This window comes from Saccostrea echinata, unplaced genomic scaffold, assembly GCF_033153115.1.
Source record: "Saccostrea echinata isolate AGI-Se365-2 ecotype Australia unplaced genomic scaffold, CSIRO_AGI_Sech_v1 ptg000041l, whole genome shotgun sequence".
NCBI lineage: Eukaryota > Metazoa > Mollusca > Bivalvia > Ostreida > Ostreidae > Saccostrea > Saccostrea echinata.
In genome coordinates this window covers 5,231,366-5,253,814 of record NW_026889790.1, presented here as the reverse complement: position 1 = coordinate 5,253,814, position 22,449 = coordinate 5,231,366, and the positions used below count along the sequence as shown (strand labels likewise).

The 22,449-nt window shown below is 36.2% G+C and overlaps 1 protein-coding gene across 6 annotated transcripts in view; it reads right to left on the bottom strand.

The window, feature by feature from the left end:
• Window positions 1-8,056: 8,056 nt before the first annotated feature.
• Window positions 8,057-22,449, bottom strand: part of LOC133200870 (polypyrimidine tract-binding protein 1-like) — a 29,368-nt gene continuing 14,975 nt past the window's right edge. For 5 of the 6 annotated variants that reach the window (XM_061336685.1, XM_061336684.1, XM_061336682.1 and 2 more), the window contains 15 exons: window positions 19,862-20,011; window positions 19,397-19,543; window positions 18,597-18,734; window positions 17,570-17,621; window positions 17,411-17,469; window positions 17,158-17,323; window positions 15,846-15,944; window positions 13,435-13,556; window positions 12,058-12,091; window positions 11,790-11,882; window positions 11,333-11,430; window positions 9,869-9,987; window positions 9,493-9,567; window positions 9,233-9,296; window positions 8,057-8,898 (listed from right to left, as the gene is read on the bottom strand). In XM_061336685.1, coding sequence (XP_061192669.1) covers window positions 8,830-8,898; window positions 9,233-9,296; window positions 9,493-9,567; window positions 9,869-9,987; window positions 11,333-11,430; window positions 11,790-11,882; window positions 12,058-12,091; window positions 13,435-13,556; window positions 15,846-15,944; window positions 17,158-17,323; window positions 17,411-17,469; window positions 17,570-17,621; window positions 18,597-18,734; window positions 19,397-19,543; window positions 19,862-20,011 — 1,485 coding nt within the window. In that variant the 3' untranslated portion in view covers window positions 8,057-8,829. Of the gene's footprint in view, window positions 8,899-9,232; window positions 9,297-9,492; window positions 9,568-9,868; window positions 9,988-11,332; window positions 11,431-11,789; window positions 11,883-12,057; window positions 12,092-13,434; window positions 13,557-14,376; window positions 14,404-15,845; window positions 15,945-17,157; window positions 17,324-17,410; window positions 17,470-17,569; window positions 17,622-18,596; window positions 18,735-19,396; window positions 19,544-19,861; window positions 20,012-22,449 lie in introns of all 6 variants that reach the window. The other variant, XM_061336683.1, reaches the window with a different exon arrangement.

The window sequence follows — 22,449 nt, the reverse complement described above, 5'->3', positions numbered from 1 at the left end:
AGTTTGGAAATGTTGACTGAAATATTTCAATGTTATGTTTGAAAATGATTTTCGTAAAATTAGAATATTAACAGTGTATTTTACTTTTTAAATGTGTTTTTGCAGGGATATGAAAATGATGTAGCCATTCTTCCGGAATCGGTAAAGGAAACAAGAGGCCCATGGGCCACAATGCTCATCTGAGTAACTTTGGGCTTGCTGTTCTTCACCAGATTTTCCTCCTTGTAATACCTATTGTTGCCCCGCCCTACCCCGGGGGTCATGATTTGAACAATTTAGAATCTACACTACCCCAGGCGATGCTTCCACATAAGTTTCAGCTTTTCTGGCCCAGTGGTTCTTGAAAAGAAGATTTTTTAAAGATCATTTCTATATATTTCAATGTAAAAATTGGATTCCCTATTGTGACCCCGCCCTACCCCCGGGGGTCATGATTTGAACAATTTAGAATCTAAACTACCCCAGGTTGCTTCCATATAAGTTACAGCCTTTTTTACCAAGTGGTTCTTGAGAAGAAGATTTAAAAAAAATCCTATATATTTCAATTATAAAAATTGGATTCCCTACTATGCCCTACCCTCGAGGGTCATGATTTGAACAATTTAGAATCTACACTACCCCAGGATGCTTCCACATAAGTTTCAGCTTTTCTGGCCCAGTGGTTCTTGAGAAGAAGATTTTAAAGATTTTTCAATATATTTCAATGTAAAACTTTGATTCCCTATTGTGGACCAAACCTACCCCGGGGGTCATGATTTGTACAATTTAGAATCAACACTACCCCAGAAAGCTTCCAGAAAAATTCCACCTTTTCTGGCCCAGTGGTTTTTGAAAAGAAGATTTTTCCTATATATTTAAATGTAAAAATTGGATTCCCTATTGGAGCACCGCCCTACCCTCGGGGGTCATGATTTGATCAATTTAGAATCTAGACTATTCGAGGATGCTTCCACATAAGTTTCAGCTTTTCTGGCCCAGTGGTTCTTGAGAACAAGATTTTTTTCCTGTATGCTTCAATGTAAAACTTGGTTTCCTATTGTATCCTATCCCCGGGGGCAATGATTTAAACAATTTAGAATCTACACTGTCCCAGTAAGCTTCCACATCAGTTTCAGCTTTTCTGGTCGAATGGTTCTTGAGAAGAAGATTTTTAAAAATTTTTTCCTGTATGTTTCAATGTAAAACTTGGATTCCCTATTACCGCCCTACCCACTCTCTACCATCCGCTCATACATTCACCTCTGTCGTTGGCTCGCGTATATCACAGTGATAAGCACGAGAAATAGTGCGTTTGTTTTAATTCATTATAATTATGGTCTTTTAAGGTAGATATTTACTAAGCAGATCTAGATATATTAGTTTAATTTAAAATGATCCTAGTAATATATATTTCTTTTTACCTTATGTCAAAAATCTTGACGCGAGCCCATTGCAGAGGTGTCTAAGAGAGGAACGAACGACAACTCTGCATAGGAGATTGCGCCCAACCCCCGGGGATCATGATTTGATCAATTTAGAATCTACACTATCCCAGAATGTTTCCACTTAAGTTGCAGCTTTTCTGGCCCAGTGGTTCTTGAAAAGAAGCTTTTTAAAGATTTTTCCTATAAATTTCAACGTAAAAATTGGATTCCCCATTGTGGCCCCGCTCTACCCCTGGGGGTCATGATTTGAACAATTTAGAATCCACACTATCCCAGGATGCTTCCACATAAGTTTCAGCTTTTCTGGCCCAGTGGTTCTTGAGAAAAAAGATTTTTAAAGATTTTTCCAGTATGCTTCAATGTTTCAAACATTGTTTTTCCAGTATGCTTCAAACTTGGTTTCCTATTGTGGCCCCACCCTTCCCCCGGGGGCAATGATTTGAATAATTTAGAATCTACACTACCCCAGGATGCTCGACATAAGTTTCAGCTTTTCTGGCCCAGTGGTTCTTTAGAAGATTTTTAGCTCACCTGAGCCGAAGGCTCAAGTGAGCTTTTCTGATCACATTTTGTCTGTAGTCCGTCTGTCTGTCTGTCCGTCCGTCCGTCTGTAAACTTTTCACATTTTCGACTTCTTCTCAAGACCCACTGGGCCAATTTCAACCAAACTTGCCACAAAACATCCTTGGGTGAAGGGGGTTCAAGTTTGTTCAAATGAAGGGCCACGCCCTCTTTCAAGGGGGAGATAATGAAGAATTAGTGAAAAATTAGTAGCATCTTTTAAAAATCTTCTTCTCAAGAACCACAAAGCCAGGGAAGATGAAACTCATGTGGAAGCATCCTCAGGTAGTGTAGATTCAAGTTTGTTCAAATCATGACCCCCGGGGGTAGGGCGGGGCCACAGTGGAGGATCAAAGTTTTACATAGAAATATATAGGAAAAACCTTTAAAAATCTTCTTCTCAAGAACAGCAAAGCCATGATGAGTCATATTTATATGGAAGCATCCTCAGGTAGTGTAGATTCAAGTTTGTTCAAATCATGACCCCCGGGCCTAGGGCGGGACCACAATGGAGGATCAAAGTTTTACATAGAAATATATAGGAAAAACCTTTAAAAATCTTCTTCTCAATAACAGCAAAGCCCTAATTGGTCATATTTATATGGCAGCATCCTCAAGTAGTGTAGATTCAAGTTTGTCCAAATCATGACCCCCGGGGGTAGGGCGGGGCCACAATGGAGGATCAAAGTTTTACATAGAAATATATAGGAAAAATCTTTAAAAATCTTCTTCTCAATAACAGCAAAGCCCTAATTTTCATATTTATATGAAAGCATCCTCAGGTAGTGTAGATTCAAGTTTGTTCAAATCATGACCCCCCGGGGGTAGGGCGGGGCCACAATGGAGGATCAAAGTTTTACATAGAAATATATAGGAAAAACCTTTAAAAATCTTCTTCTCAATAACAGCAAAGCCCTAATTAGTCATATTTATATGAAAGCATCCTCAGGTAGTGTAGATTCAAGTTTGTTCAAATCATGACCCCCGGGGGTAGGGTGGGGCCACAATGGAGGATAAAAGTCTGAAATAGAAATATATAGGAAGATATGTTCTGATGAAGAACTGCAAAGCCATGATTAGTCATTTTGATATGGAAGCATCCTCAGGTAGTGTAGATTCAAGTTTGTTAAAATGATGACCCCAGGGGATAGGGATGGGCCATAATGGGGGATCGAAAATTCTTCTCAAGAACTGAAAATCATGTTTAGTCATTTTGATATGGAAGCATCCTCAGGTAGTGTAAATTCAATTTTGTTCAAATGATGACCCCCGAGGGTAGGGTGGGGCCCAATAAGGGGATCAAAAGTTTTACATAGGAACATATAGAAAAAAATTTCTTCTCAAGAACAGAAAAGCTATGTTTAGTCATATTGATATGGAAGCATCCTCAGGTAGTGTAGATTCAAGTTTGTTCAAATGATGACCCCTGGGATAGGGAGGAGCCACAATGGGGGATCAAATTTTTACAGAGGAATATATGGGAATTTTTTTTTAAAATCTTCTCAAGTACAACAAAGCCATTTGTTAAAACAAATTATATATTGACATGGAAGCATCATCAGGTAGTTTAAAATTCAAGCCCCCCCCCCCCCCTCTCCCGGAATCTTTTCAATACTGAACTGATTTGTGCTTTTGCCTTGCCAATGTGCTCAGGTGAGCGATGTGGCCCATGGGCCTCTTGTTTTAAAGACCCCACCATATTTTTGTCTTTTCTTGATTATCTCACCTTGGAAGGGGTCTTGGCCCTCTATTTTAACAATTTAAATTCCTCTTTACCCAAGGATGCTTTGTACCAACTTTGGTTAAAATTTAATGTATCAAAAAATTAGGTTTTGAAAGAAGGTTGTAACCTACCCCCCTTTTTTTATGCTTGTCAAAGTTTTTCAGGTAACTTGACATTTTTTCCTGGTGCCCCCCCCCCCCCCCAAGGCACTCTCAAAATGATACTAGTGATTGATAGAACGCAAAGCGAACTGTGTCCTGATAAAATTTGGAAAAGTTTTTTGATTGGTGTGAATATTCTGTTGAAAGTTCAGAATCTATCATCTTATTCAAGAATTGTTTATTGAAGCTTTTCAATCATTTGTTCCATATATCAAAATTTGGTTTACACAGTTTAAGAGCGGTTGGTGTCACAATGTATGCAAATTCAGGTGTATCAGACAGATTATTTAAAAGACATGGTAGGTGATCAGTCTGCGAAGGATGGCTACATCAAAAATATGCTCGAGCTAGATTATTGGTTTCATTAAAGTTAGGCTTACAAAATTTATTTCATATGACTAAATTCTTTCAATTGACATATAGCAATGAGCGCAACAGTAAAGAATAATAAATAAATTATTTATGATCTTCGGTGTTTATTATAATGATTATTAAGTATACACGTACAAATGAAGAGATGTTTCGTATACTCTATCCCTGCAGATCACACTCCAAATAAGCCCATCTTCTTTCGATTAGTAAAGCCCAAAGCTATAAAATCCATTCTCTGAAGAATATTATGAAATAGGTGAAGATAACGAACAGTGATCGATCTTAAAAAACCTAACGATAGTAATCTATGACAGGACATAAAACACGGACCCCTGAAAATTCCAGAGGTGGTGTTTAGGAGGAGTAAGTATCCCCTGTCGACCGGTAACCCCGCCGTGAGCCCCATGTATTGACGGAATTCAATATTCCGTAGTCAACGGATTAACGGTTGGTTTGAAACTACGTCAATCAAAATATGACCCGAAGATAGGTTGTATTTGCTAAAAAGGTCATTATAACAACCACAGAATTTACGAAATGCAGACTTTTGCTGGGTTGCTGAATTGCCCTTAACATCAGTTTATCTGTTTAATAGTAGATTGTCTCGGTATAAAAAGTGATCGTTCTAAGAGCAGGGTTTAGGTAAGTTTAGGAGACTTGACCGCTATATGCAGGTAATAGTGGAATTTTACTACATAAAAAAAGTAAAAATGACGATGGAAAAGCTGAAGTCATCGCTTGTCATACGATTTACTAGTTGTTGTTAGTTGGCCCTTATCGTCTTAGTCAGTAAAAACTAATGACAGACTCTGTGGTGTGTTTTATTTCAAGTTCACAGGGATATATCGAGTCATCATAAGAATGGTTATCGTTAAGGTCATACGCAACGTACCTTACAGAAGCTGTACAATCTACCTTATCCATTGAGAAGTTTCAAGATATTCTAATCTAAAATCAATGTACTATAGACAAAAAATCAGCATACATTACCAGCGGTTTTAAAAAGACATAGGTCATCAAAGATTACAAAGCTCATCTCGACGAATGTATCCATAAGTAAGGCAGATCTCACACCAATTTTTTTTCTATAGTTTGTGTGCATCCTGAGATCAACATCCAAGCAAGTTTGGTTTAAGTACGACCTATAGTTACTTGGGAATGGACCTGCTCCAAAAATTATTATCTGTTCACTCATCCATATAATGTACGTTAGTTCCAACATCCGAAGCAAGTCTGGTATAGACATCCCTTGTTGCATCATCCATGCAAGTCTCATCAAAACAGGTCATGTAGTTATAGAGCTAGCTACTCCAAAAAAAAAAACCCTGGTCAGTCATTTGGAAAATATAGATGAGATCCAGCATCTGAAGCAAGTCTGGTGTCCATCCCTAGATAATCATCCATGCTAGTTTGGTTCAGGTAGGGCAAGTATTCAACATAAAGGTCAGTCCCAGCATCCGAAGCAGATTAGGTAGTGTGTATCCCTAGATGCATCATTCATGCAAGATTGATTCAGGTAGGTCTTAGTTACTTGGGAAAATCTTTATTCTGGTCATTCATCAGGAAAATATATTTCAGATCCAGCATCTGAAGCAAGTCTGATAGTGTTCATCCCTAGATGCATTATCCATGCAAGTTTGGTCAAGGTAGGTCTTATACTGTGGAATCATTTTAATTCGTGGGGGTCAGTGTTCGTGGGCAAGCAAAATTTTATTTGTTCGAGGGGACATAATTTCATGGGTGATTCGTATATACGGGGGATTCAATGAATCAGTATGTTAAAAAACGTTCGCGGGGATGTAAATTCGTTGGTAAGGGTGACCCATGAAATCCACGAACATTGGCCCCCCACGAACAATGATGATTCCACAGTAGTTCTTTAGATATGGACCTGCTGCAAAACCTTTAACCTGGTCATTCATCTAAAAAATGTAGGTCAGATCCAGCATCCGAAGCAAGCTATCCTTAGATGAATCATCCATGCAAGTTACCTGTCATGGTAGTTTAGTGGTAGGGCATTCGCTTCATGGTCAGGAGGCCAGGATTCGATTCTTGTTTGCCGCACCACGTCAAGACCTAAGATGTAAACATAGGTAGTGACTGTTCCTTCGCCAAGCGCCCGGCATAAGAAGTGAAAGTCACACGTCTTTCGGGTGAGACCTTAAAAACCGAGGTCCCGTGTCACGGTAGGCGTTGACACGATAAAGAACCCTCACTGCTCAAGGGCCCTGAGTGCCGAGTATAGGTCTAAATTTGAAGCCCTTCATCGGTATATGGCGACGTCTCTATATGAGTGAAAAATTTTTGAATGGGACATAAAACAATATACAATCAATCCATGCAAGTTTGGTCCAGGTAGGTCTTTTAGTTCCTTGGGATTGGACCTTCTCCAAAAACTTTAACCTGGTCACTCATCTAGAAAATGTAGGTCAGATCGAGCATCTGAAGAGTCTGGTAGTGTCCATCCTAGATGATTCATCCATGCAAGTTTGGTCCAGGTAGGGCTAATAGTTACTTGGGAATGGACTTGCTCCTAAAACTTTAATCGGGATGCTAACACCACCAACCAGGGTATGGCATAAGCTCTCATCTCGACTTTGTCGAGGTGAGCTTAAAAATTTACAATTGGTGTTTTATTCAAAGAAAAATTACCAGACATATAGTTTAAACTTTGTATTTCTTGAAGAGGTGTATAGCATATTAAGACATTATAAAATTTGCACAAATGTCCTTCAGTCATTGAAATTCTTCAATTTAACAGGGAATAAGAAAATAAAATTCAAAACTATGTTGCGAACGTCTTTAATTGATAAAACGTTGTTGATATATCTAAATGTCGAGTTGAAGGCCAAAGCAAGTGTTTTCTTCTCAGGTTGAATTTTTTAAAATAAATTCTGCTTCATAGGAATATAAAAACAGGTCGGCTAATAAAGGAGCACAATTAGTGCCCATCAAAATTCCAAAAGTCTACAAAGACTATGCTGATGTTAATGAGGAACACCAGCATCCTTTTAATTTCAACCTCCGACTACTTACGTGTAGAATTAGTGATTTTTCTTTACAAAGTAATTTTGAAGATGACAATTCATAAGCACAGTCAAACCTCTTTATCTCGAACTCCAAGGGACCAAGAATAACTTTGAGATAACCGAGGTTTCGTATCCAGGGTAAAATACTTAAGGAATAAGCAGTTGGGACTTCAAATCCATGGTATTCAAGATATCCGTGTTCAACTGTATTTAATTTCATAAATTCTTGTTTTTAAATGACTTACAAAGATTTACTTTCATTTTGTTGTCCACTAGTCTACTGTATTTTTTCATCAAAAGAAATTTCTTTCAAAGAATTTCTGGGGTTTGAAAAAAGCTTTCTAGCATTATGGAAAATGGTATAGGAAAAGGCCAGTAATAATTGTGAAATTTGAGATAAAATTCGAACATATGATATATTTTATATCCCTCATTATATCACCTTTATATCACTCTCTTAATTAAACCTAGTTAATTTTATTTCATGCTACAGAATGGAGTATCATGAATCTATGATTCATTTAAAATTTTTCACTATCAAACATTGAAATGTATCATATCAAGTACAAGAGAAGATGTCAGAGGTCAAGAACAAGAAAAAGGTCACAGATAAAGGTCAGAGGTCAGCTGGAGAGCAGTGCACATAGGAACAGAAGAGAAAAAGACAGAATAGAAGGTTAAGTGTCAAGTTTAATGCACAAATATACAAAGTACTATGGTGATGACAAAGAAAAACAAAAACAGAGAAAATCAGAGAAGGATTCTAGCTGCAATGACAACACAGGCTAATTTTGATTCGTTTTATTACAAAAATGTCGTAATATCTTAACAGTTGATCTGTAACATCTCTGAACTGTGGTTCTCCAAAAAATCAGAAACCAACAGTAAAATAAATAAAAACATCTCCTTCTTGATAAAAAAGCTACAAAACATCAACATAGTACAAAAAATGACTTTGTTCCCATACAATCCCTCAGATCCAGTTTGTGTCAGTGACAGCAGTTAACCCCCCCGCCATGTTGTATTGCTATGGTTACTGACATTAAATTGAATGATCCGTTTCCCCTGAATGTTTGGACACATCAGTCTGTCCTTTGGTAGGTTAAAGCTGATGATAGAGTCGATATGAATGCTGAAATCAGCACCAATGAAAACCAGGCTTTCATATATATATATAAATGGATTTCTTGTGTGGGACATTGAAAAATACTGAAGTGCCTGGTCAGAAACATATCAAACAGTCGACCAACAATTTCAACAATAAAAAATAAATCAACTATTAAAAATTGAAACTGAACAAAATTCGACCCCTGGGGGTCCAGTGTGGTATACAGAATGGTCAGCATGACCGATCCCCAGTCTGAGTGACCACCTTCCTTATACCACACTGGACAAATATGGTAAATGTGAGATCATTGCACATTCAACATGGCATCTGTAAAAACTCCAATGCCATTACCACTTAAAGGCACTTCACATATACCACCAGAGCCCCCTATAAGGGGAGGCTACTCTTAACAATGTTTTATAATGTCATGAATTGCTGCACTCTTCACAAACTAAATGGTGGACTTGGAAAATGAGACTCGGAGGTGGTTTGTGTCACTCAGAGGGTAGTTGTGCATAGCCTGTAAAAAAAAAAAAATCATTTACATAGACTATAACCCAACATAACAGCATAACGATTATCTCTAAAGAATTTTGGGTAGTTTCTTGGTCTTTGTGTTTATATATGTATTTTATTTTCTAATGCACATAGTTTGTTCTAGGCAAATTTCATGCAAGTGAACATCCTAAGTGGGTCTGTCTATGTTTTGTCTTTAGACATGTTACTTATTATCAGTGTTGTGTCTGTCAGTGATATTGATATGTTTCGTCTGGAGATGGATTACTTATCAGTGCTGTGTCTGTCATAATACTGATTTGGTTTATTTATATTTTTTTTGTAAATGTGTTACTTACTATCAGGGCTGTGATGGCTTCATCAACAGATGCCATCTGAATCAGTGCCATTTTTCTGTCTTTCCTACAAAATCACACAAAATACAGTATGTAATACTAAATCACCATACACAATATGTAATACTTAAATCACTAATCACAATGTAATCACTTTATACATGCCTTATTAAACAGTCAACAATATAGCCTTTAACCTTTATTTAAAAAAAAAAAAAAACGCACTTGCACAAAAATTCCTGAAAAATCTTAACAATACTTACGGGAAAAATTTAAATGCCTTGACTTGGCCGTGCTGAGAGAAGGCATCTGTGATGAAATCTTCCTCTATGTTGGGTCTGAGAATATCAACCAATCAAAATTAAGTTCTGAGAATATCAACCAATCAAAATAAAGGTCATTTCACGTGGTATAGCGCATAATGCTGTTGATGCATATGAAATGTTGCAAATAAAGCATTTGTATCATGCTTACAGAATTTAAGGATTATAGGATTATTTTTGTCCAAACTTTATGCTAAGATTATGGATAAACACACAAATATATGAATAAAAGCAGCAAACTTGGTTGATACTTTGATATATGTTGGATAATGCAGCATTTTCACTTACAAAAACGGTGTATTGATTGTGTACTTACGGAATGTTGGATAAATGCAGCACTGCTGATGGAGGGAAGATATTCTGACAGTTTTTGGAGCCAGGGCGTTTGAAGCGATGGAGAGGTGAATTGGTGAAGTCCTTTGTAAGACCTGCATCCTGTACATTGTATAATAGATGATTAGATATGAACTGATTGTGAGTGTAAAGTTAAGTTCAAATTGTGAACATCATACAATTATTGACTTTTGATGAGGTCGTCTCTTGACTATACAGACCTGGTCAGACATTGGTTGACCGAGGCCCATGGCCGGGGTTAACCAACACCTGAGAAAGTCTGTATAGTCATGAGTAGACCAAATTCAAGTCAATAACTGTTTTATCAAATAATCAGGAATTTTACATTTTTGACACTTTAGTTCTTGTCTCCCACAAATATATAAACACTCATAATATAATGTATAGTGTAATAACACATTATAATTATATTTCAACACTTTAACAACTGTTTAAAAGTGGAAAACAATCTTATAAAACAATAAATACTCAACTATTCACTAATAAAGGAGTCTAGTCTCTTCACTACTTGTATCTGCCATGTTAAAATTCACATGACACATGCTTTAAAAAGCACAATTTGATTGGTATAAAAAAAAGTGTAAGGAAATCTATGATTGGTCAAGAAGGAAAACTCAAATAAACCTCCCAGATCTTCATTTTCAGGTGAACTCACTGAGGTACACCACAGGAAAGGGGGTCTTACCCAATCAGAGAGCATCAAATTCTTGATCATTTAATAATATTTCAAAATTTAGTGTTCATATACAGCAATTGTGTCTGAGCTGCTGTTTTAAAGTACTGTAAACATACTTTCCTTGTGTGTGACACACACTGGTAAGGTTACCAAGTACACAGAAAAGTAGGGGTGAAACGATACGCCTCGATACGTATCGTATAATTTTGTCTCCGTATGTTTATTTTCAATACAATACATTTTGATAGGAGGAAACAAATTTGTTTTTTTATGATTTGTTTCACTAAATCCTGTCACTGAATCTACGTGCAAATTGACTAGAAGATATTAATTAGAATAATTTGACTGTTAAAAACTATCTTACAAACTACCAGTCCTAAAAAATTTACATTTTTAAAATTAAGTTATGCCGAGTAGCTTGTTTTTACTAATACCAAACCTGAATGAACAACAATCCCGACCAAAAAAATGAACCGAACCGAAAATGCCGATTTTGTATGGTGTATCAAACCGAGAAAAAATACCACAGTAAATCGATACTGCAGTGAGTCGTTTCACCCCTACCGAAAAGGTAAAAAGATTGTCACTGTGAACAATTTCATTACTCAATACTTTGAGAGAAAGAAAAAAAAATTGGGCACTGAAAAATTTCTGGAGAAAATGTTTGCTATAATTTCCAGTGAGAACCCCACAAGAAAGGAGTGATGAAGGAGAGTACGTTTACAGTGCTCTTCCGATGTGGGGACTTACCGGTTGTCCTTCCTTGGGCATCTGAACCAGTGTGTGTTTGGACTGTGTCACACGAATGCTCTTACCCCATACCTTGACTTTATCTAAGTGAGCAATCGCTGAAATAGACAAGTTAATCCTCATAGGTCACTGGATGATGTTTGGGAATTCAAGCATGGTCTTTACCTTCTAACTTGAACTATTTCTCACTAATTTTAATTATACCATTATAATTGTGTGTAGATTAGTTATTTTGAGAAAGAACATGTTTTAAAGCTCAAATGTTAACATGCTAAGACATAGATAAATTTTAAACTGACTTGTTTTAAAGATAAGTTATAGACTAGGCCAGTTAAAATACCAAGAAAAATTCACATACTTATGGAAGCAAAATCTATGAAGAGAATGCAATGATTTACTTAATTAAATTCAGAAGCATCCAAAACATTAGACCCCACTTGTCCTCCCTGATACCTACCTAGCTGAGCTTGATGAGGCTCTGCCATTTGCACCAAGGCGTTGTCTTTCTTGTTGAACAGAATTTTTACTCTGTGCACATCACCATACACGCCTATACAAAGTCAACAGAGGACACAATACAGAAAAGATGTCCATCGGTGAAAATCACAGCAGGAAATAAAATATGAATCTCGTGCTTCTGATAAAATTTCCATCTATATATAGGTATACTACGATACACAGAAACAGACTAAATAAAACAGAAGTGCTTTAAAATACAAACGTACCAAAAAGGGTAAAGAGAGCGTCGGGCGTAACCTTCTAGAGACAGGAAGTTAGCAGAGCGAAACCAAGAATCCGAGGAGAAAAAGTCCACGTGTAGAACACCAGCAGAGTATGGGAATAAAAAAAAGACATCAATAATTTAGTGTTTGTGATTAATTCCTAGCGACTATAGCCGTGTGCTACATTAGTCTATATATAATAAACATGCCCATTTATTTCATGCTATTAATTCCTAAGTGTAAGCTATTCAGTCCTCTTACAGTACTCAATCCTCCCCGACCCAATCTTTTTCTCTTCTTTTTTCTTTTTCTTAATTTTTTGTTTGATGTTTTTCTTTTTTTAGGGTATTTTTTTAAGTTTGATTTTGTTGTTGCTATTTGGAAGATCTCCAATACTTTTCCCAAAGCAAAATAATTCCCATTTAAATTTTTTTTTTTGATATTCTGGTGACATATTGTGAAACTATTATGCAATTCAATTATTTGCTTGCAGTTAAAATTATTAGAAAAATGTAAATGTAATTTTTTTCTTCTTCTCTGTTCTTTTTTATGAAATTCAATGAATTTATCAGAATGTAAGTCTACCCATAGTATAAGTCTACCCACTCAATTGTGAATGTCTGAAAAAATGTTAGATTTTTGTTCAGTATGCTGTGGTAAGCAAGAGGTACAATTCTGTAAAAAAAGTGAATAAAGAATATATACACTGATCTGAATAAAATCTAACTCAAGTCTACCAAGATAGCAGAAAAAAATAATAAAAGATTATAATGACTGAATAGCTTAGAATGGTGAAAGCGACTGTAGAGCCGAATAAGCATGCCTCACATGAAGGTAAGCACTGGTGATTACGAAGCTTGGGATCAGGGCATAGACATCACCAAACAATCAAACTCTTGATTTATTAAATAAAACTTTCATCTTTTTTTGCTCCTTTGTTGTAATGCATTTAATCAACACTTCCATCTAATGTAGAATTGCTTCAAAATCTTTTTGTGGGCAAATTAATCTTGCATATTACTGAGCTAACACGCTCAATGCATCGTAACCATAATCATACACCAATCCAAGGGAGGCAATTAGCGCCAGACTAGAAAATTCGGCAGGATCTCATAGATGATTAGCAGAGTTCTTTACAAAAAAAAAAAAGAACTAATGTAGACAACTAAAGCAGCTCACCAGCTAAATTACAGTGACACCTGCCTGGCTGGTGGACCATTAACTGGTATCCACCCCAGGATGAGTCAGCAGTAGCTAACCACATGGTAGTCTGACTTTACTGGGTCACACCATTCTGACCTCTACTGCCATTGGTTAGCCAATGTCAGCTGTGGTATTAGCTGGTCAGCTGCTGGTCCTAGCCACATATTGATCACTGACCTGTTCGTCCAGATTGGAGACTAGTAGCACCGCATTTCCTGCTGCTGCAGCATTCAAGGTCATCAACCTAGCAGCCCCCATAGCACTGGGTACACCATAATTAGACATCTGAGGAACTTGAGCTGTAAAAGAAAATTGTCTGTAAATAGCAGTTAGCAAAGATCAGGGATAAATTACAACAAAGGCTTCTATAATCACTCATGCAACTGAATGAAATAACATTAACTTAATTATGCATATGAATTTTGAATTCATTCTAAAAATGGCTAAAATTAGAAGGAAGAATTGTTGAACAGGAAAGATTAGTGAAAACAAAACAAGCATCAGATAAAGTATTCTGCAACCATCACAAACACAAAGTCTTATAAATTAACTGGAGCTTTTCTCTTTTAATCCTAAATCTGAAGGCAACATATGCATGATAAAAATAAAATAGTAAACTTTATTTACCACATAAAACTTTTTTTTAAATCTTAAAGCTAAATTCTAGATTTTTTTTAATTTCATTAAATGGCTAAATATAAAAACTTCCTGTAATGGCATGCATTCTTTTCTTTTTTTTTTCTGTAGTAAATATTCTTTAAGATTTCATATTAAACAGGGATAACAACACAGCTTTCTCATGTAAATTATAGTATTTATCCTAGCATTCTTGACAGTACTCTGAAAGCATACATACTTTTAAGCTAAAATATGAAATATGATACAAGGATTATGCATACATATATAAAATTCACAGGGAAGACATTCACATATGAGCTAGCCAGTGTTGTCAATTCAAGACAAAATCTTATACCTAAGTTAACGTAATTTATCATTTCCCTAAACCATTCACAAACACAATTTAGGCATATTGTTAAAATGGCAGCTGACCTTTCACATCTAGAAGTCATGACCTTCAAGCATTCCAGGGGTCACGACCTTTGAAGAAGAGCTACTCACCTGAATTGTCTCTGTTGAAGTTACTTGCTAAAAGAGGAAAGAAAAAGAAAGTCAGAGCAGAAAGTCAGGATGACAGAAAACTTCTCATGCCAAGCAGAGACATACAGGTCTCCTCCCTGTCAATCAGCACTAAGTCTCCACCCACTTTATGTCAACTGACCAATTAAAAGCCCCCATACAAGACTGATTGACAGGGAAGTTTTAAGTGCTGGCGTGCTGTTACATAAACACAGAAAACATGCAGCTTCAGTCCGTTACTCAGGTCTTGTTACACATCAGGTCATTCTATATTTTACTGCACCAGGTCTAGTTTTAATTTTCATGACACAGGTGTCTACATGTCTATAAATAGACTTCTTTGTTTGTAGTAAGACTCCTCAACAATCAAAACATTTCAATTTTTACTTTACTATTGATCAGTTATTTTGTCCCTTATATTTTAACTTCTCTTGTTCTTATCTGATTGCTTTTAAGACAATTCACTTCCTTGAGAATTAGTTTCTGTCCTTTACAAGTTAGGAACACAAACACAGAATATCAATTAGCTTGTTTATTTTAGTTAATGATCAGTAAGTTACCGTAGTTACCAGATTGTGTAAAACAAAGTCTTCTATGTCTGTTTATAAGTCACTGACCGAGCACTAAAAAGCAGTACACCTGTCTATGTGTCTGTCTGTTATGACATCAGCTTATAGATCAGATGGTAGACAGTGTGTCTAGCTGTATGTCCCGAGTAGATTCTGATTATACTGAGTATGATTTTCTCTGTCTGTATGTCTGTTACATTGCAGAGTTCACCAATTCTGATTAGATTATATATGAATTTGTCTTTCGGTCTGTTGGTCTAATGAATCAGCTGACAGTGTCAATGTCTGTCTGTTTGCCTGTATGTTAATTTACTTGTTGGTAAGACAGCTGACATTATCAAAGTCTGGTTTTTTTTGTTGTTGATTAGAGAGCTGACATTGTCAATGTCTGTTTTTTTGTTGATTAGACAGCAGACAGTGTCAGTGTCTGTCTTTTTGTTGATTAGACAGCAGACAGTGTCAGTGTCTCTTTTTCTGTTGATTAGACAGCGGACAGTGTCATTGTCTGTGTTTATGTCGATTAGACAGCTGACAGAGTCAATGTCTGTTTTTTTAGTTGATGAGACAGCTGACATTGTCAATGTCTGTTTTTTTGTTGATTAGACAGCAGCAGTGTCAATGTCTGTTTTTATTGATTAAACAGCGGACAGTGTCAATGTCTGTTTTTTTGTTGATTAGACAGCGGACAGTGTCAATGTCTGTTTTTTGTTGATTAGACAGCGGACAGTGTCAATGTCTGTTTTTCTGTTGATTAGAAAGCGGACAGTGTCAATGTCTGTTTTTCTGTTGATTAGACAGCAGACAGTGTAAAAGCGCAGCGTGACAGTAGGGTAACAGGAGATAACAGTAGGAGGATAAGAGTTAGTGATAAGTGACTAGTACCATAAACAGGTGTCCCGCCCACCATATTGGCGGCGCCGTACGCCGTTAGTGGGGCTGCTCCCATCCCCGGAACCACCGACGTCACCAGGCTTCCTGAACCTTCCAAACACATGCCATTATTACTACATTATAACTGGCTACAGACAAAGCATAAAGCGATTCACCAAAGCTGATCCTATCTACACAATCACATGGTGTTCTGTCTACAGGGGGCCGGGGATTCATAAAAATATCAGCACAAGATCCAAAATAAATAAATTCCAAAAAACACTTTATTGTTTTAAAAAGTGCTAAATCCTACATTTCTAGTACATTATACTTAAGAGAACTTGCAATGCAAATCATATAAGTGCCAAAAACAAGTGATGTGTTGAATTCAAATGATTGTGCCATGTTAAATGAGAAATATGTTCACATATTTTAACTTTATGGTAAACATAACTTTAAATTTATGCAAAAAAGAACACAGTGGTTTCAGAATTTTAAAAAAAATCAAATTGCTAGAATCTCTCTTGAAATGTTTTGTTTACATGGCTATTTTTAAAGTCTGGATAATTTTGTATCCAGATAATTTTTTTTATTTCAGTGTGAGGATGTTTTGTTGTGGTGTTTGTTTTCTAGCCACAGGTGTGAAGGGGAACAGGTGGTGAACTACAGATACAATGAATATAAATAGATTACTTCTCCAGGCCCTCCGTGACCTTCACCTCAAGGTGACCTTCACAGAAAACCTGATCACTTAATATCACTGCACAATATAGCAGCATCTTATCACATTCTCATTTTTATAATTTCTAATATTGTTTTTATTCACAAAATCAGACTTTGCCATGAGAAAAAAAAAGAATGTGAAAATATGCACATAAATTAAATGTTAGACCAATATACAATGTTCATAATAATTAGTATATTGAATTCACAAACTGATAAGCATCAACTTCAGTGTTAATTGCAAAAGATTCTGAATATGTACAATATTAACTTTGTATAAATAAATAAACCGGTGTCAAGGCAAAATACATGAAGAAGGTTTCTAACTGATAATTTTACATTACTTAAAGTAACAACAAACTGGCAACTAAAAGATCAAGAGATCAACAATTTACTTACACTTCTCCTTGGAGGAAGTGACCTTGACATCTAGGGGTCAAACACTGAACATGTGAAGATTCTATACAATGTGTACACAGTTATACTATACACAGGGTAACTTTACAGATAGGGGGTGTGGCTTACTGTGGTATACTGTATACAATGTGTACACAGTTATACTAAAACACAGGGCAACATAAAGTTAGGGGGCCTGACTTACCTCCAAAGGGCATAGCCTGATCTAGTCCAGGATCCCCACTTGGAAGGTTAGGATTGGTGAAATCCCGACTTTTGTCATTGTTGTATTTGACGTTGAGATTGTTAAGTTTGGAGTAATCAATCCGTAATGTACAGCAGCCATTGTAAATGTTCTGTCCGTCCAGTGACTGAGAACAGAGAATAAAACATCATCAGGACTCTTGGAGTCTCATACAGAATTGACATCTACTTCTAATTTAGACTGTATGACTTACCAGCTTTGCTGCATTTGCTGCCACTGGGTCTGACATCTGAATCAGTGCTTGGAATGAATCTGTCACACAGAATCAAGAATCAATTAATGCATCATATGTCCCATAACTGATTGATGTTCATATCAAGTGAGATTTTCAGAGTTTTTCTCTGCTACTTACTGTTTTTGGTGAATATGATCATCTTTAAAACCTTGCCAAACTTTGAGAAGATCTGCCAATAAAAGATTACAAAATTGTAAAGAAAAAGCATCGCAAAAAATTAATTTAGTGCAGATTTCTATATAAACCTGCAAAATTTGTAATAGATGTTGACACCCCCTCCTCTCCCCATGGGTAGATGTTCTGTCACTGATGACCTGGTATAGAACCCAGGGCTCAACATTAACTTTTTTTCCTACTTGTCCATTCGGACAAGTGACCAAGACATTTACTTATCCGAACTTCAACTTCACTTGTCCGAAAAATTTTCGATAAAGATCGAATACTGTTAACTTGAAAACTAAAATAAAGTCCATTACACATGACATGTGCTTGATTGATTAGTGATGTTATTGATATTTACAACAAACACATAGAACGAAATTTTATCTAGGCTTTCTGTCCTGACAACAACATAAATGTACACAAGTGAACCAAACTTCGTTAAGTTCGTAAGTTCCACGCCTTTTCATTAGTATGCAATTAGTGAACTTCAATCCCGATCCAATGTGAACTCAATATTAATAGCGATCCCTATCGGGATTGAAGTCCAGTTTTTATGTACAGCTTCCATCTTGAAACTACTGATTAACTTTCACAGTCATTCTTATTATTATTTAGAGACTCCTTTACATTAAAATGCACTTGTCCAATTGGACAAGTGCCCAGCAATATTCACTTGTCCGTAATTTTTTTTCACTGGTACCGGGCAAGCGGACAAGCGTTAATGTCGAGCCCTGGAACCTCTATCCCCCTCCCCTCCGCTGCCTATGGGTGGGTGGATGTTTTGACACTGATCTGGTATAGAACCTATATACCCCTCCCCTCCCCTCCCTGTGGGTGGATGCTTTGACACTGACCTGGTATAGAACCTATATCCCCCTCCCCTCCCCTGCCTGTGGGTGGGTGGATGTTTTGACCCTGACCTGGTATAGAACCTCTATCCCCCTCCCCTTCCCTCCCTGTGGGTAGATGTTTTGACACTGACCTGGTATAGAACCTCTATCCCCACCGGGTATACAAGGTGTTCTACGATGATTCTGAGCGTAGTGCGTTTCTGTCCCTCCTCGGCGGGGCCCCCCATCACCGCGGACGCCGCCTGTAGAGCTGCCTGGGCTGTAGCATTCTGTAAAAGATCACAGTACAATACAATAACAGATAATGGTAGAATATGGCTGTAACAGATCACAGTACAATATATCCAAAGCTGTAACAGATAATGGTACAATAAGGTTGTAACAGACAATAGTACAATATACATTGTATATAATGGTTGTAACAGATAACCGTCCATAAGAAATGAATGTAAAAGAAGTGTGTATAAACTTGAAATGAATGTAATAGAAGTGTGTATAAACTTGAAATGAATGTAATAGAAATGTGTATAAATTTGAAATGAATGTAAAATTAATGTATACAAATTTGAAATGAATGAAATAAAAGTTGTACATACCTGAAATGAATGTAATAGGGGTGTAAACAAACTTGAAATATATGTAATAAGAGTGTTGCAAACTTGAAATGAATGTAATAGAAGTGTGTATAAACTTGAAATGAATGTAACAGAAATGTACAAATTTGAAATGAATGTAATAGAAGTGTACAAACTTGAAATGAATGTAATAGAAGTGTACAAACTTGAAATGAATGTAATAGAAGTGTACAAACATGAAATGAATGTAAAAGAAGTGTACAAACTTGAAATGAATGTAATAGAAGTGTACAAACTTGAAATGAATGTAATAGAGGTGTGCAAACTTGAAATGAATGTAATAAAAGTGAACAAACTTGAAATGAATGAGCTTGATCTGTTTTGAGCTCCTTGTGATTGGAAAATTGCACATAGACAGGTTTCATTCGGATCTGAGCAGGGTTCTGTTGATGAAAGCTGACCATTGTCACAGCTGCCTGCTCATCTATAAACTCCAGGAAAGCCTGAAAAAGAAACATGAAATCATCATATAGGCCAATCAAACAGCACAAGAATTAACTCATGTTTCACAGAGCAGACTTTAGATACTAGTTTACATATATAAAATTACATGGAGATCTTGAATTTACAAAAATTCTTGATTAATAGGCACTTTACTATGTACACTATCAAAATATGGACTGCACTAGTCTTACAGCTTTATTCATAATGTTTAAGTACTAAATGATAATGTTTAAGTACTAAACAACCACCAATTTATACTGAAATCCTTATTATAATTAAAACACAGGTCTTACTATCGAAAATTCTGTCGATCTTACCTGGTTTTTCTGTTTGAGCAGTAAGACATTGGACATTTTTCCGTACGGCATTCCGAGCTGTACGACATCAGCTTCTGTACAGTCTGGTGGCAGACTCCGAATGTGAACAACTCGGGACGGGCCATTGGCAGAATTCTGTTCCAGCTTTACCTGTTAAAACATTTACCAATATTTACTACTCAAGGTCTTCACTGAAAGCATACATGATACAAACTTCACAACAGATTTTTTAAACATCTTGAAGATTTAAATGTACTGTTTTTCCTCCTTCTAAGTAATGCTTTGATAAATTGTGAGAATAATCAGTAAACAGCTATAATTAATTGCTGGCCTACTTTCCATAGATTTCTGATATATTCCATTTTCGCATCATATGAATCAACTTTAGAGTGCCATATATATGATACCTACATGTTTAAAAAAAACTTGGCTTTTATGAACAGAATAGCTATAGCCCCTCTTTTTTTTCACACGAATCAAACACTAAAATAACCCTGCTCTCCCATTACACTTTATTTATCTCAATCAAACACTAAAATAACCCTGTTCTCCCATTACACTTTATTTATCTCAATCAAACACTAAAATAGCCCTGTTCTCCCATTACACTTTATTTATCTCAATCAAACACTAAAATAACCCTGCTCTCCCATTACACTTTATTTATCTCAATCAAACACTAAAATAACCCTGTTCTCCCATTACACTTTATTTATCTCAATCAAACACTAAAATAACCCTGTTCTCCCATTACACTTTATTTATCTCAATCAAACACTAAAATAACCCTGTTCTCCCATTACACTTCATTTATCTCAATCAAACACTAAAATAGCCCTGTTCTCCCATTACACTTTATTTATCTCAATCAAACACTAAAATAACCCTGTTCTCCCATTACACTTTATTTATCTCAATCAAACACTAAAATAGCCCTGTTCTCCCATTACACTTTATTTATCTCAATCAAACACTAAAATAACCCTGCTCTCCCATTACACTTTATTTATCTCAATCAAACACTAAAATAGCCCTGTTCTCCCATTACACTTTATTTATCTCAATCAAACACTAAAATAGCCCTGCTCTCCCATTACACTTTATTTATCTCAATCAAACGAGAATCGTGTCCAAAATGTTGTACAATGAAGGCCTTAAGGATGACTAGTCACTCACAGTCTTCAAGTTACCGTAAATAAAGAATTACCATTATAATGATTAAATCAACAGTTTTTGCCGATATTAAATGAATTTCTGTCTCATCTGTAGAATTCCGTGTGTGTATGGTACATTAAATATGCAATTTCAGATATTAGCGTAATCTGATATTATAGGACTATGTATCTGTAGTGAGATCAGAAGCAACAATTAAATACATGTCAGAACAGAAACCCCCATCCAGCAGTAACGAGAGAAATTGAATGTCATTTTCGAAGCAATTGAGCCAAACCATTAATTTATGCTCAGTAATCCATATCAATGCTACGTGGCAGTTTCTACTTTTAATGCCTACCCCTCTCTCAGAATAAACAACTACCTTTAATTAAAATTTAAAATGTAATCAAATTCTGCTTTGTATCTGTTCACAAATTCAATCAGCCTTAAACTGTTTTTATTTTGCCTTAAAACTGAGTTCAGTCATTGAACAGGAGTACATCATAGCACTTAAAGAAGTTATTCCAGGACATTCATAAATAACTCCCAGTAAGATCAGCTGCATTAATGTAAAGAAAAGTAAACAGGTCTTAAATGGATAGAAAAAAAAAACTGCAATTATATTTTGGCAGTGGGTTTAAGTTTCGGATGACTGGCTCGGTCACTTGTTGAGTGTTATTACAGTCACCATGACTCTCTACTAACTTTATAATTAAAATTTGCGCTAAACCCTCCACCTTTTGTGTATGTGCCATTTACAATGCAATAATATTTAAATTCACTCCCTTTAAATGCTCTTATTCGAATGCCTGAAGGGGTTATTATGATCGTATGTTGATCAACCCGGATTATACATAAGTTACAAGGACGACATGGTCAGACCGGTCTTCTGGGACCCCAGAGAACTGGTGTCCATAGCAATGACCAGAACCAGGAGTTTTGGAGATATCCCAGTGTCATAGAAACCGAGACTTCAAGTGACAGTATTGATCACAGCCATGTCTAAGTATCGATTGGCTTTAACATCTGATATAAATATTTCACTCCACGACTGGGGAATGCAGGAAAATCCAGGTGTCACTCTGGTCGCCTGCCTGGCCCTCACCTTTAGTTCCTATGGATTTTTCGTCTGCCTGTTGTTTCACTCATCTTTCACAATCAATGTTTTAATCATTTATCTTATTTTTCTTCCTATGTGACACTCAATTCACAAATGAAGTCACCAATAAATCATTCAGGTCCCAGCAAACGTGATATCATTTATGGCTAGTCAATAATCAACATTGTCAATGTTTGATTCTCTTTTTCAAAGGAAGATCACACACATACAGCTTGGTGTTCTGTTCATCAATATCAGCTATTACAATGCCACGATGAAATCAATGACATTAAGCTCAATCAGCAAAGAAAAATTACATCTACTATACATGTAT